The 15,738-nt window shown below is 42.6% G+C and overlaps 1 protein-coding gene across 1 annotated transcript in view; it reads right to left on the bottom strand.

The window, feature by feature from the left end:
* Window positions 1-14,821, bottom strand: part of fryb (furry homolog b (Drosophila)) — a 37,118-nt gene extending 22,297 nt beyond the window's left edge. The window contains exons 1-13 of the mRNA XM_068745015.1: window positions 14,716-14,821; window positions 6,916-7,109; window positions 5,068-5,121; window positions 4,833-4,972; window positions 4,474-4,564; window positions 3,738-3,817; window positions 3,480-3,560; window positions 2,417-2,585; window positions 2,017-2,109; window positions 1,803-1,901; window positions 920-1,021; window positions 447-550; window positions 141-249 (exon numbers count right to left, since the gene is read on the bottom strand). Of these exons, the coding sequence (XP_068601116.1) occupies window positions 141-249; window positions 447-550; window positions 920-1,021; window positions 1,803-1,901; window positions 2,017-2,109; window positions 2,417-2,585; window positions 3,480-3,560; window positions 3,738-3,817; window positions 4,474-4,564; window positions 4,833-4,972; window positions 5,068-5,121; window positions 6,916-7,109; window positions 14,716-14,794 (1,395 nt within the window). The 5' untranslated portion in view covers window positions 14,795-14,821. The remainder of the gene's footprint in view (window positions 1-140; window positions 250-446; window positions 551-919; window positions 1,022-1,802; window positions 1,902-2,016; window positions 2,110-2,416; window positions 2,586-3,479; window positions 3,561-3,737; window positions 3,818-4,473; window positions 4,565-4,832; window positions 4,973-5,067; window positions 5,122-6,915; window positions 7,110-14,715) is intronic.
* Between the last annotated feature and the right edge of the window lie 917 nt (window positions 14,822-15,738).

Here is a 15,738-nt window from a genome sequence, read left to right as displayed (position 1 = left end):
GTTATGTATGGATGTAACTGCTGACAGAAGAACAACATAAAGGATGAAAAGACAATGCATGGATACTTTGTGAATAGAACGGGTGAGCATTAAAGTTTTTCTAGTAGATCAAAGGAGGTACAAGTATCACACATACTAACCTGGGCAATAAACTGTATGATCTTAACAAAAATATTAAGAGGCATGTCTCTGGGCACAACGCTACGACTGCCTTTGGGGAACAGAGTGGAGGTGATGGACGTCAGACGACTGGACAGAGAGGGAAGAGAAAGTCCGTAGTAAGACAAAACAAAATTCACTGACTTCATAATTTCAGTTCTAATGGAAGCGCAACAGAAGAATGATAACTGCACTCTTCTTGGGCTATTTTCTGTGCTAATTTAATTTTAATGTCTTTTGAAATAACATGTCAGATGCCACTCAGGAGAGACACACGTGGCTGTTACCTCTGGGTTCCAGTGTTGCTCTCACACTTTATTCGGATCATGTAGACCCACAGCAGGCGGTACAGGGACTCCAGCGCCACACGGGCCATTTTGGGGTCTTTGTTCTGCATTCATACATTCACAAAAAAATAATAATATTTCACCAGGTATTCATTAAATTCTCCCAAAAAATTGATTAATCGTTTCGAGTTAGAATTTTCATGTACACTATATTACACACACATAGATTTTTTTTTTTAATTCAGGATATTCACACTCAAAAAGGAGTGGGAAGAAGTATAAATTATATTCTCTTCCCTTATAGCAGAGAGATTATGGACCGGCCTGGCTCAGATACCTTTATGAGGGGCCCCATCAATCACTAATACCAACCTGCAGTATTCTCATCAAGGTGACACACTTCATTTAAAAGCTCAGAAGGCATTATGTAATGCTACAGTAATTTTTTAAAGAGCGTAGACATGAACGCTAACCTTGAGGTTTGACAGGCAGCTGTTAAGGAAAACGTGCCAGCGGCTGAGGAAGAACTGCTTCTGACTGACGCAGAGCAGGCAGGTCACCAGAGGACACAGAGCCTGGCATGAGGACAGGGGACAAAAGGGACACATGGAATATATCATATGGAGGATTTAAAAAATGACAATTTATTAATCTGAAACATACAATCATTAAGACAGCAAAAACAATTACATTAACAAATACATTACAATAACATTTTTCACAATCATGTTGTTGTCTCTCCATCATCTATCCCTTTCTTTTTTTTATTGTTAATTTATCATAACACTTCTTTCTCATGAGAAAGATACCAAACTAATTTGTGCGGTTCAAATGTCAACAGATCCCCCCCCCCCGTTAATTTCAGTGTTGAAATTGAAAAGAAATGAAGTAGATACTTAATCTATTATCTGATTATTATTTTTTTTTTTGTCAGACTTTAATTTAAAAGAAACTTCAGCAACTAATTTTGAAAAACTCTTGACAGGAAGGACAGGAGAGGACAGCTCTCATTTCATTAAAACACAGTTAGAGCTTCAAGCTAGTTTCTCACCTTTCTTTACAATCTGCCTGCCTGACAGCATCCCAGTTCATGTGAGACCAAAAGCTTAATAACAGAGGTGTAGTGAATTTAATTGTCTGATTTTCTCCCGTGTCCCTGCAGACAAATATTGCTCATCGCCAATACAATTAAAAAAGTAACCTGTGTACTGCCCACTGAACTCGTGTCCTTCCCACAGAGCGATAAAAGCCCACATGTTGAGAGCTACATTAAAAAGCTTTCACCAATTACTTTTAGTGGAGAGGAGGATGAAGAGCGATGTGCAGTGAAAAGACAGACTACTGGGTGGAACTTACCAGCGAGTGTTTCTTCCTAGAGGACAGGTCCAGTGTGGTATCGTACAAACTCTCTACAAAGTTTCGTAAACACGGCACATTCACCTCATTCTTCACAGACTGGAGGGAGACACAAACGCATTCACATTTACATGCAAACAGCATATTGCATATTTATGCGTGCAGATGTACTTTAATCTGACTGTGGCTTTAAAAGGAAAGCAAATGCACTCACAGCAGCTACAGGTACAAGTATCTCCACAAAGAGTCCAGCTAATGAGTGTTTAATGTCTTTGTCCTTCACTTCCAGGAAATACTGTGCACACTCCTGTAAGACATTAAGATGGCCAGAGACAGTGAGTTCAGCAATGTACTGTATGTGTATATGATAACTGTGAATGTGATGGGTCACCAGTCCAAATCCCTCCTTAAGTACGGTGAAAAGAAACGAGAAAACATTTGCACCGCTGCAATTACCATGAAAGAGCAGATAAACAATGCATTTCATCCCTAGTTACTTCAGAGGGACTCTTAAATCAAAGGAATTGCTCTGGTGTTGCAAAATGACTTCCAGACATGAATGCATGCAGAGCGCCTGCTGACAAATAGCAATAAAGGACATCAGACCAGTGCACCTGCATGAACTGGAAAGAGGCTTCAAAGTCTTCCACTGGATACATTTTGATGCGGAAGAACTTGAGTCCCATGATGAGACTGATGGTGGACTGGATGGCGTAGGGGCTCTGCTCCTTCTGTCTCAGCTCCTTCAGCTCGGAGATGAACTTCTTCCTCACCGCCGGGAATCTGCAGAGGAAATGGAGCAGCTGTTCTGTTTACATCCGTTTTTTAGGGAATGTTATCCCATCCGGGTCTAAGCCACGCCGTCACATGGCAGGTGGGATGACTCGAGTACTGTGTCACGTGGAGGTGATTCTCTCTTCCTCATACCCACCTGTTTTTGTTTTGTGCACATGGGTGTGTGCGCTTGCGTATAGCCCCATGAGCTGGACGGATTATACCGACGCTGCTCTGCAGGCCTATATTTAGAATGGCATCTGGAGGGGTGATGTGGAAGGAATGTGTATGCGTGTGCATGTACTTGGTGTTCAGGTGTCTGCAGTTTTTCTCTGGGTCATGCTTTGGCATGTTTGACAGGGGCTGCCCCTGCAGTAGGGTGAGTGGAAGAGTGATCAGCCCTCTGTTATGTTATGTGGTACAAATGAATAAAAAACACTGCTGGAACGCTAATAAGAGGCTAAATTCGTTGAGAATCTCATCTTCCACACGGAACGCAGAGTGCATTAGTTAGGAAGCACAGACTTCAATTTATTATTAGGCTATTAGCTGCGATGGCTCGGTCTGTGTGTGAAGCTGTAGCTATTTTCCATGAAGACAGCTCCATGGATACAGAATTCATATTTCATCACAAATAACACAAAATCTGAACTGTTGTTGTCTTCAGTCAAATTCACCACACAATTAATGAATGCAGTTTATTTTGATGGCATTTGTAATTGCTGTTTCTGTTGAAAATGGGTCAGCGGAAGACAGGTAGTTACTGTAACCATGGTGAATGAGCCGACAGGAGTAAAGGGACATGGATTGGAAATTCAATGCAATTCCATGCAGAAAAGAAACAACAACTATTAATCTGTATGTACGCATCAACTGTAAAAACATTCATTAGCACAGCAGTACCTGGACTGAGCTACAACTCCCACGACTTCAGCATAGAGGTCAGCTACTATGTGCATGTTGCCTGTGTTGGGTCCCAGGTACCTGCAGGAAGACAGAACTGATTATAAACCATGCACTGTTATGATACTTGGATGATCTACGAATAAACACCTGCGCAATATGGCGGAGCTGGTTAGAAAGTGCAGCCTGAATCTCTTGCCGTGGGTTAAACAAGGTATTCTATGATCCACTCGTGTTTCTGTGTGTCACCATCCTTACCCTTCCTTGTATTTGAAGTGCTTGAATGCCAGGTTTATCACTTCTTGGATGAGTCCATCCAAAAGAGGATGGAGGGGGATCTGGATTCAGAGGGGGGGGAAAAATATATAATATGAGTAAATGAATGATCTTATTATTCTTTTATGCACAGTCTGCAGAGTCAACTATGCGCTGATGTTTTCTTGAGCCCATAATCGAGATTATGTAAATGACTCTGTGGTGTTGGTGCTTGGTTAGCATTCAGTAGTAGCAAAGAGAGCGTGTGGGGGTGGTTCAGGGAGCAGGGTTAGAGAGGCCGGGAGGTAATTCTGATGAGGATGTTATCATGTTGGACTAATTGCTCTCTCTGGTTGCAGCAACATGGACTTGTCTGTGATGCACACAATGAGTGAGAGTCTACAGACCGTCTGGACTAAAGATTGAAAAGGCTGGATTAAAGATGTGTTATAATAGCGACTGTTGCTAAACATCACCTACTGAGAACACACACACGCACACGCACACGCATACACACACTCGCGCGTTCCTCATGAGTGTGGAGGAAAATAGTGCACAACTGATGTTCAGTGGGTTGTGTGGACTAAATGTTCAAATTGCTTCCTGCATTTATCCATTTAAAAAAAACACAGAGCTTTAACAGTTTATGTATTTAAAGTTAGATATTTCATTTTGAAAGAGTTGAGCCCACTCACAGTGATAGGTTTGAGGATGGATCACGCTGTAAAGTGACATTTACCTGCTTCAAAACTTCTATAAGCACCAGAGAAAAGATGAAGTCTATCGCCAGATCTCTCCGCTCCAATAGGTAGTCCTTCTGTTGTTCATCACTAAGACAGTCAGACAGAGAGAAATATAGAAAATGGACACGCCATCGTTCACTACTGCTGTAAGGTAACAAATCCCACGTGAGAATCTGCATTGAATAAACTTCCATAGAGTACAGCTTGTTATTACATTGTTATAAGGCAGTTATTACCCTACAGAGCAAAATACTCATTTAAATATGTATGAGCTGTCCTAGAGCAGAAGTACGTTTGTCATCCTTTTTTTTTATTGGATGGCTCTTCTTCTGAATCTGAGGAGTTTGTGTCTTACTTTTTTGTCTTGGTGTTGGCCCTGGGTCGATATTCGTGGGACTCGTCCTCCAGGCCGTTCTGTCTCTTGTACCAGTCAAACAGAGTCCTCAGGATGGATGGCAGACAGTACTCTGCGAGAGAACTCATAGAGCTGATCAACTGGAAGAAAGGAAATAGAGGTTAATTTCATTTAATTAAGATTCTTATAAAATTATTTGGACAACAGAAGGGCAACGCATGTCAGGTACACACACCTGGTCAAACTGTGGGTCCTCTCCTCTCTGCAGTGATTTGTTCAGTGGCTTCTCCTGTGAAATAGGAAAACATATTCATCAAAACCTAAATTTAAAATGCCCTATAACTGCTCACAACTTAGACTTCCACCTGTGCAGGCTGCACATATGAAAAACATGAAGTCCATGTTGCAGCTGCAAGTACTGGTAAATTAAAATTTTATTAATGGCTGCGTGTCATTTCAAAGGTTTGAATCACAGAGATGGTTTAATTAATCAGCCTGTAGTTGCTTTAAGCTTGTAAAGTTATTTTCAAAAAACAAATCAGGCAAATCCTGTAAACACAAAAACTCTCTAAGAAAAAAGAGATTGTCTATAAAATACAGATTGTGCTCAGCCAGCTGGATTTATGTGGAGAGACAAATAAACCCCACATAAATGCTCTGAATTCATGGAAGCAGTTTCTGGCACTGGCACAAAAAGGCATCACACATAAATATATGACATCAACATACTGCAATCCATTAATCTAAAGGAATCTATTATATATGTAATCAATATATTTTCCTTTCATTATGCCTGAATATTTACCGCAGCATAATACCATTCCTAATTAATAAAAAAAAGTATTTTTTTGTGACAACACTGAAACAATGCAAGCACAGTAACACAATACAGCAGAACATGGTGCACCAAGTTAAAAGATTGAATCATGGCTGCAAAGAGGTTGTAGTGAGAGACGTAAAATAGATTAGCAAGTTCCTTACAAAAACATGAGCGATAAAGTCATAGAGAAAAAAGTCAGAGAGGGAAATACCGTAGGCACAGGCAGAGAAACAACATAAAGAAAATGTGTCTTTTCTAAATGGGCTTTCATACGAGCTGTGAGCGATGATCATACGGCCAGATAAAATGTGGAAAGTATTCCTGAACTAGAAAAGCACTCAAACGGCACAGACCTCCGCCAAGCAGCTCATTCCCCTCCTAATTAGATTTACACCGTCCACATGGGGATCTGGATCATCACCAAAAGGTTATAGATTGTTCTTGGTATCTTTTTACACCAACCATGAAAAGTAAAAGTGAATCAGAGTTGATGTGTATTTTTAACTGATTTTTGAATCTCATTCTGGATCAGATCCAGAAGACATTTTTGTATGATAGTGAATATCAGACGCCTTTATGACTGTGATTTTTATTTTTGTGAATGAATTGAATGAAACATTTTTTGAAAACGCTTCCATTATAAGTAAATGGGATTTTTTTTTTTTTCTTTCTTGTATAGACGAGTATCCGGATCGCTCTCAAAACTTAATGGGCTCTAAGTTAGACCGAGACCCGATCTTCAGATTTCTTTTCCATCATGAGCAGTTTTCCCGTGATCCTGCTAACAAACAGACAAACAGCATCAAAAACCCAGCCTCCTTGGCGGAGGTAATACCGCTGCAGCCTGAGAGAGAGGAGCTTTTGTTCTCCGGCGTTTCCGTGTGCTTCGTGTCCTGCCCTGACTGTTTCTGTGAGTTTGTCTGGGTGTGTCATCGGTGTGGTGCACCTTCTGTCTCTCCTGGCTCGTGATTTCCTCCTGATTGTGCACGCCTGCCATCCATCAACGTCATTGCTATGCAGTCAGTCTACTCCGGCTCTTCAGTGAATGTTTGTACAGCGACAGCGGATCACACATTCCTGTCCGCTTGCACCCACTCCAAATTACAACCTCCAGCCCACGCAATATCTCCCTGTCCATGCAATCGTCAGCCTGCCCTCTGCTTTAGTTACCATCTCCCATTAGCCCCGAGTATATGCCTGAGTTTAGGTGCGATCAAACAAAACAAAGACAGCATGAAATATCATCGACGCAAAGTTTCTCACCAGTGGCTCAGCCATGATGATGCGAATCTTTCGTTCGGAGAGCAAGGTGAAGTTTGCAAACAAGCTCTGTAGGACAAACTCCCCCGGCTTGCTATCAGGGTCCACGTTGACAGGCGGCATGATGACGGGACCCTTTCTCTCTCCCGAGGTTCCACTGACTGGCGGGACGGGTGGCTTCAGTCCCACTGGGGAGGCTGTGGAGAGTTAGGACAGGTCAGTTAAACTGCAGGACATGTCTCACGTGCAGGGACCACTGCGTTCCCTCAACATCCTCCATGATTTCATCTCTTATTATCACTGTTTGTCTTCCTTCTATTCAGGGAGTATTCGTCCAATGTTTTGGAACAGGAGGTCAGATGTTTCCGTGGCATCCGTGAATCAGTTGTGTATCAGATGTTTCCCACCCTGTCAAGAAAACCTCTAGACATGGAGACTCTAAGACTCTCTCAGTTCCACATTCATGAGGAGAATATATGATCTTTAATTTTAAAGCAGATTCATGGATTTTTTTATTTTATTTATTTAGACATGAAATATTCTGATCACATTTCAAGGATTACATTTGACTTCACCATCATTCAGTGAAGAAAGCAAGATTGTTTTTTTTTTATTATTAAATGAAGGCAATCAGGTGCCAAGTGTTTCTAACCATTGACTGTGCTGTTAAGAAACCAAACGAATAGGTGTAACTTCCCTAAATAACTATTCACAAACCCAGCATGAACCTGCACCTTTCACCCTGCAGGACATAATGACAGTAGACATAAAATGGGCGGAGTCTGGAAGGGGTTTGAGTGAGAGACAGACGGCACATGGACGGACAGATCTAAGAAGGGACATGACATTTCCTGTCATATGTCTCTAGGAATACTGGCATGGCCTTAAAATAGAACAAGCTTGTCCCTCCAAGACATAGCACATTTCCACGGCATCAGTGAGTGTGCACTGCAAGAGCTGTAGCAACAGGCATGTTGCACTATGAAATATTGTTGCCGACTTCGTAATATATAATCAAACTATATGACTGAAAATTCAAACACATTTAAAGAAGAGCACCAGCACACACACACACACACGAACTGTTAACTTTGTAGTTTTAAATCATGGTCATAAAAAACAACACAACTCGACTGTCACTCTCACTTCATGTGTGGAAAACGGTCTCATTTTACCTCCTTGAGGCACCGGGATTCCTGTCTGCAACACCCTCCCCCCCAAATGTTACCTCGATTACTTATTTTCCTATGATGGTGAAACAAAATCATGTTGTTCATCCAGTCGTAACAAAAACGAATTCTTAATGTCAAACCCAAGATTGTTAGGGTTCATCAGGACGAAAGAGACAAAGGGATTTCAAAAGCGTGGCACGTTTCTCATATTGTCTAACCCGAGAGGTTAGTATGTGTGAGCATACCACTCTGTAGGGTATAACTGACCTCTCGTGACATCTTGACATAACCTCCTCGGACTAGTCAAACGCAAAAACTAATTCCTGGACACGATACGCCCCCCAAGCATCACAGCAACCTGTTTGTGTGAAACGTGAGTGTCCAAATGATGCAAACATGTATACCCATGAACACACACACGTCCTGGTCACTTACCAAGGCCCTTGATAAAGCTGATGACACTAGCCCTACTCCATTTGGTTGGCACTTCCATGGTGCAAGCAGGTAGGTAAAATGGATAGAAAGACTGGGGTGGCGGGGGGGAAGGTAATCGGGAGAGGGTACGAGGTAAGGAGGGGCAACTGAGGAGTCTACGAGGTGTAAAATACAGCTAACATGATTGAAGAAAGAGCAGAGTAGTGCAGAAGAGGTTTTTGTCTTGTCCAACTAGTCCACCATGGCAGTAACAGTAACGGTAATGTCTGGTGTTGGCGCCAGAGAACTTCAACCAAAGCTAAAAGTATGAAGCTCCATCCTTTGTCACATGACAGCTATATCCTACATTTAATCCAACATGAAAGAGGAAAAGTATTCTGTATCCGCCGACTGGAAGAGTCATTGCCAGGGTAAACCTGCACAAATAAGCAAGGCTGGGCATAAAGCTGTGAGTGTTGCAATCACAGTGGAAGAAATTGTGATCGTGCCCCCTGAAAACAACATCCGAATTATTCCACATTGAGAACTATTCCACAGTAACACTCCAGCAGGAACTTGTGTGGATCCAAAGTTGCAACGGACCCCGTGCTTGAGAAGCATACGAGCCTGAAGTCCATGTCGTCTTCTTTAGCTTGTGTTCTGGCCTACTATCAGTCCACTCTATGGCAGCTCCCGCGACCTTACGGGGCGGTTCGGTGGCTCTCTGGTAGTTGTCAGTAGAAGTAAAGAAAAGTTCGTCTTCATGGAGATCTGACCAGAAGAGTTCGGTTGGAATTTCAACACTGCCCCGAGAGAGAGGCGAGGGGAGGAGGCAGGCCCTATATATAGACCACTGGAGGTCATTCTCTTAGATACCCACCACTCCCACTGACCCCTACTCATATACAAGTGCACATGCACACACAGACACACACTAACACACACTAAAGCACGCTCAGAGGCACAGACACACAATGTTCATAGTGGCAAATAACATTTAGAAAAAATTTAAGTGGTGGCAAAGAATCTTGAACATATGACAGTATGTGTGTGTGTGTGTGTGTGTGTTTAAAAAAAGACGAGATTAGGAAGATGCAACTGTAACATTGTCCTATAGAGCTGTCAATATTGACCAATTCAGCAACCCCATGTAATCTTGTACAAAAGTTTTTAATGACTCAGCATATTAAGAGATGAATCAGCAAACATCTGTGACACCTAGTCGATGCAAGGCAATTAATATTGGTGTTACTGAAGTACAAATTGAACTTAGATTAAGCCTGCACATTAAGCTTTCTCACTGCTGTCAGTGTGACCTTGAAGCATACAAAAACACTTGACTCCATGTTATCATCGGAGCTGAAGCTCAAATGAAATCAGACACAACACCAGGGTCCCTGTAATGTATATTCCATTGCAGCACAGTAAATGGCTATCATCGATTCCTCTGTAGCAACAACTCCGTCACAACCCATGCTGACAAGAACCTTCGACACACACCTAATATAAAAGATCAACACAGCTGCCACATCCCGGCACTGACCGTAACACAACGGTTCTCGCATGCACGTTGAATACAGGCTGTGGGATGATGACCGAATTACAGTGGTGCTTTGGTTGCCTGGAAAGACACATATTCATGAACTCACTGATAGAAGTGGGGGGGGGGGGGGGGGGGCAGTATTTTAAGTCTGAACTGATGCTGGACATTCATTCCGGACTGCCACTGAGCTGCATGCTGTAGCTGGTTAGTAAACAGACTTACTGACAGCAGAATTAGTTCAGAATCTTTCAGGCCAAAAATCCCAGATAACTAAGGGCTGACAAAAGATCTGCTTTATATGTAAAGGCACATTTCAACTGAGATGTTTGAGCTTGACAGTACTTGACAGCACTATTTTAGTGGGAGATGAAAGATTTCTACTTTTTGTTGAGCAATGTCCTGAAAAAATAATGAAGAATTTCATCAGGAGGAATTGCTGAGTCACCAGATTAACGCTCTCTGGAGCCTCTGCGTCTTCCGTTATGCAATTATGTAACGCTGCCAAATATTGATAGAACGGATCGTGCCCTATGCTAACTGTTTTTAGCCTCGTCCACTCCTAACACACAGTCTACAAACAAACTGACTGCGCTCAGACCACATCATGCGTTTGTTTGATATAACAGCAGCAACGGCTGTGATGTGGTAGCTGTACTCACTCCCTCCCAAGGACTTGAGCAGAGACTTGATGCTGATGTCAAAGAAGCCGGACTCTTGCTGGCTGGTCGCCATGGCTGCAGAGGCTACGTGGCCACGGTGACAGATAGCACAGGGGGGGGGGGGACAGGAGGCAGGATGAGGTGTTGCAGGCAGAGCGACTGAGAGAAGGACTGTGGAGAGGAGGGATGCGGGTGGGCAGCCGGTGCTGCGGATGTTGCAGCTGTCAGCTGCTAAGTGAGTGTGTGTGTGTGTGTGTGTGTGTAAAGAGAAAGAAGAAGAGCGCGACACGCAGTCTTGCCTGTGCACTTTGTTGCTATCAAGCCGGCTAACACCCCCCCGACCCCCCCTCTCTGTTTTGCTCTCCCAGGACAGTGATACACAGATATTGGTAGACGCAAGCAACCAATCCTCTTAGAGGACAGAGAGAAAGAGAGAGAGAGAGTGTGAAACATTCAGTAGGCAGCACTGCACAGAGGAGCTCAGGAGAAGAGAGGTGGGGAAAATGGGAAGGAGGAAACTACTCAGTGAGGGACAATGGCAAGACAGCGGACATAGGGATGGAGAAGCGAGGGTAGAGGCAGAGGGAAGTCATGTTGTTTTCTGTTATCTGCTGAGGGAACGTGTCGCAATCCTACTCATCCGACAGCCGAGAAAAGCACTGACGACAAGCAACATTAATAGACGAGAATAACCGGCCTCAGACACGAGCGAGCACACAATGGACACACATACTATTAATGTCATGTCTCCGTGCGGCGTGTGCAGCAGACTGCATTGTCCCACAATGCACGATTTAAATTGGGGAGAGATCCCGATTCTGTGCCCAAAGTCATGCTGAATTTAGACAGTATAGAGTTTCAGATTGAGGGATCGTATACATATATATATATATATATATATAAAACAAAACACTTATTTCCCAACAGCATCCTTAAAGCAATCAGAGTTCTCTTTAACAGAATCAGAAGCGTCTCCAACTCTTCTCTACTCTGTGGACCCAACATGAGACCCCCTGACTCCCGCTCTGTCCATTCCATCCTGTACTACAACGGCTAACTCCAGAGTTGGGTCTATAATTGTTGACCAACTATAGTATTGATTCTAAACTCCTTTTTTATTTCTCTCCTGGGATCCTGAGTCGATGTTTTGTATTGGCATCAGGTCTCATTAATTAGCTGGACTTTGTGATTAGTTTTGACCACAGGCTATGTCCTCAGTGGAGGTCTGAGAGGATTTGGTAATTATCATGGATTTACCAGATGGTTTCCACACTAATAATACCTATAAAAAAATTGGAGTTGTTCTGCCTCAGTAAGTCAAGCCCCAAAACTCACAGCACATAAAGAAAGATTGGAGATATTTTGATGATGACATGGTGTGAAATATAGCCAAATATATCAGACTCTTATAATTAGCTTATTCTAACTCACTCAATACCTCAAACAATAAAGACCAATAGCAACATTTACCATGACATCGTCACTTGCCAGCACTTAACAGGCCTCAGGGCCAAGATTAAATCTCCACTCTGCTGTGGTTTATTTCTTCAGCAATCATTTAGAGAAACCTCAGGTTTAGTTTTCAACAAATACAATTAGTTTCCCTGGGATATCCTCAGACAGGTTTCTGTCTAAGCAGAAACCTGTGATGGCCATGGTGGCTGTGTGAGTAAGAGAGGATACTCCATTACAGTCCTGGGCCAAATAGCATCAGCAATGAACCTGCTCAATGTATCAAAACAAACAGTCTTGGCACGGATAGAAAACCAACGTTTGCAAGACGTTCCCCGTCAAAAAACCCATGCAAAGTTTTCTGTCCAACCTCCAGTTACTGACCGGCTGAACTCTAAGACTCAGACTTTGTTGTCTCAACTCCACTGTGACCCCCCTCTCTGTGTCGTTGCCTCGTTCACTCAGACGTGTCATGGATTACTGTTTGTTGACCCTATTTCTCACATTGCCCAATAGGTTAAAAAGCTAGGTGTGCCAGCGGAGAAGCTATTGGGAAGTTTTACTTGAATTGTGTGGGCAAGCTGAGCATGCCAGTTGTAGTGCTGGGGAGGAAGCTGTGGGCAAGGCGCACAAAGAGAAATAGTTCTTGTAATAGAAATTGCCCAATTAAAAATATTGCTTATCTCTTTGGCAAAGGCTCCCTTGGCTTATCTCTATATAAATAAAATGTGTTCTCCATGAAGAGGCAACAGCTGTTGGGTTGAGAATCATGTGTCTGAGAAAGTGCAACTTATGCCCAACATGTGAAAATCAGACTTCATGACCAACAACGAGAATTTGATCATATTTTGACTGACTAGCTTACAAAAAAATAAATCTTGGCCATAAGGAAACACACACCCTTATGGGGCTCCTAGGATTCCTCACATTCTAAGCAGGGGCCTGGGCATGCCAGCTGTCGGAATGTGACTCCCTCACACAACACACGCAGCCGTACATGCACACATCTGTGCATTAATTCACACACACACAGACAAACACACATGTAACCTTAAATTAAATCTGTGTTTAATCTTCCATATGTACAAAAAATATATATATAGGGTTTGGAATCCAGCTTGTTATTACATGGATCCACTTGAGGGGATGTACCTCATTACTTTCCTTTTGGCTCCGCCTTCTTTATCACTGTAATATGGAGTCCAATTAAATTACCTTATTTTCGTTTGCTTTAGGTCTAAATAGTGATGCTTCCTATTCAGAATGATATAATCTAAATCCAATCAATAACCACTGGCTAATGATTGTTAAGTTGTACTTTCAGCTCTGGATCATACCGTCTCTGCATAAATTACATCACATCTGTTAAACAAACAGCCAAACGTGTGGCTCTAATTTGTCTTTCTCATATGTTCACCGAGCATGTGGTTGTGGGTTGTTTAAGTGCATGATTTAAAAAAAAATACATTGGATGGATATACTGTACACATGTATACATGGAAGCATAGAAAACAGTCCCAAACAAGTCTGTTTGAGGATCACACAGGGGCGTCTCATTGACACAGCTGGGTTGATCAAATAGATATTGGTTGTGAAGAATGTGTGTGTCTGTAGTTTCATCCATCCCTGTCTATCCTTGCCTCAAAGTTGGAATAATGTACATTATAACAGGGATCTAATCTTGGAATATTCAAAGCAGTGACAGGTCTTCATTAATGGCGCACTCATTTTCCACTTTTCCACAAGACATGTTTGTGCAGGGTGTATGTTGCTACACAGGCACTACCTCAGTCCAGATTTCACGCTACACCCAATTTCTCTTGTCTTTTAAAGTGCAGCAAAATCCCATTGAATCCCATGTCTTTACCATTGATTATGGTAAAGACATGTCACGCTTATGTCTCCCTCCTTTCTATTATTGATCGGAGATCTAGAAACCAATGTTCTGGACCACTGTCTGGAAACGTCATAAAAAAAGAAGGGCTTTCGCTTGATTTGGGCCTGGAGGCAGCTTTCAAGGAATAAAGAGAAACACTGAGCCTGTTTGTCTATTTGGAGATGAACTGATAGTATCGTAATTGCAATAGAACAGAATATCCTAAAACTTGGACGTTAAAGGTTCAAGAAAGGATGGGCCGTAGTTTCCAACTGTGTGTCAAAAAGGTGCCAGACAAACAAAGTTTATATAAGTTTTTTTAAAAACTTATAGCTTATAGTAAGTGACAATATTTAATGTCACTTACTGGATTTACAAATGTCAAATTATTTAGACATGAAATTCACAGAAGCTAAGTAAGATGAGGAACACTTGAGTGCTGTCCCAATAGATCTAAATGCTATTCCAATCCCCCACACAGTAGGGTTGTTGAAACTCATTATGCCAGCGAGATGGTGAATCAGATTTTCCACTACTTCCAGCCTGAGAGTCCCCGCAGGTCATGACAAATTAGCATTCACATTCAAACTAAACACACTGAAAGCCAAACCAGAGAGACAACATAACTGTTGTCCCTCATCATATTCACTCTAATCACGAAGAGATTCGGGGTTTGTCTGGACCTACCTTTGATAATCTGCAACCTCTTTCTGGACCTAGGCTGGAACTTTGTAAACCTCCCAATGAAGTCACTGGGGTCCAACATGTCCAGAGACACAGCGGCAATACGCTCCAGAACAAACTCATTCTGGAAATGTCCTGGGCTGTCCAGGTGATTGTCCTGACCCTGGACCAGAGAGTTTCCATCACAGTCGTATGAAGCACCGCTTTCAGTCCCAAAGCTTTTAGTACTCCGTACATCTTCCAGAGACATGTCCCCACTGCCAATCCACCCTGAGCAGTCAAAACCTCGCACTCCTCAGAGCCAGCAAGGAGGCGCTACGTGTTTTGACATAAAATCGGAAGGGGGAAAAAAATCATTCACGGAAAAGAAAAGTCCAATAAGTTGAGTTTTTTTTTTTTTACAAATCAGAACTTTGGAAAAACTTTGTATTCCTTTTCGTCCTGTCCATTTCGTCCATGTTTTGGTCTCGAATTTCTTGTCTCTCTGTCGAGTTCATTCAATGCAGAGTGCGCTTATTGCTTTCTTTTTACCAGGACACAACTCCTCTGGGAGTTCAGATTCTTACCCTTGAGTCTCTTCCTCAATTGTTTCCCTTGGACGAAAACAAATGTCTTCTCTTTTATTGTATGTTAGAGTTTCGCTGACTTCCGCTCGCTGGCCTGTTTTTCTTTTGTTCCTCTCACCTGTTCTTTGCTTCTTTCTGTCTCTTTCACTCCTCTGACTGAGCCACGGCTCTGTTCCATCGCTCTCAGGTGGGGAACAAGGGAGGGATCCAATTCCAAGAGCGCAGCTTGATTGGGCGGTTTGGGAGGATTGGGAGGTTCTCTCAGCGGCTCTCCCTCTCACCGTCTTCTTTTTTCACTCGCTGGGGGCTTTCCAGCGATCCTCCTCTTGTCTTGTTTAGTATCAGGCCAAACAAATTTTTTTTTCTTGTGCACTCTGGGACACACCTGTTTCCATTTTTTCATCCCTTGCGTCTCTCGTGATAGAACGTCATGATATAGTGCTATGCATCTGCTTGATCC

Source organism: Brachionichthys hirsutus, chromosome 10, assembly GCF_040956055.1.
Source record: "Brachionichthys hirsutus isolate HB-005 chromosome 10, CSIRO-AGI_Bhir_v1, whole genome shotgun sequence".
In the NCBI taxonomy this organism is placed as follows: domain Eukaryota; kingdom Metazoa; phylum Chordata; class Actinopteri; order Lophiiformes; family Brachionichthyidae; genus Brachionichthys; species Brachionichthys hirsutus.
This window is presented reverse-complemented; position numbering and strand designations above follow the sequence as displayed.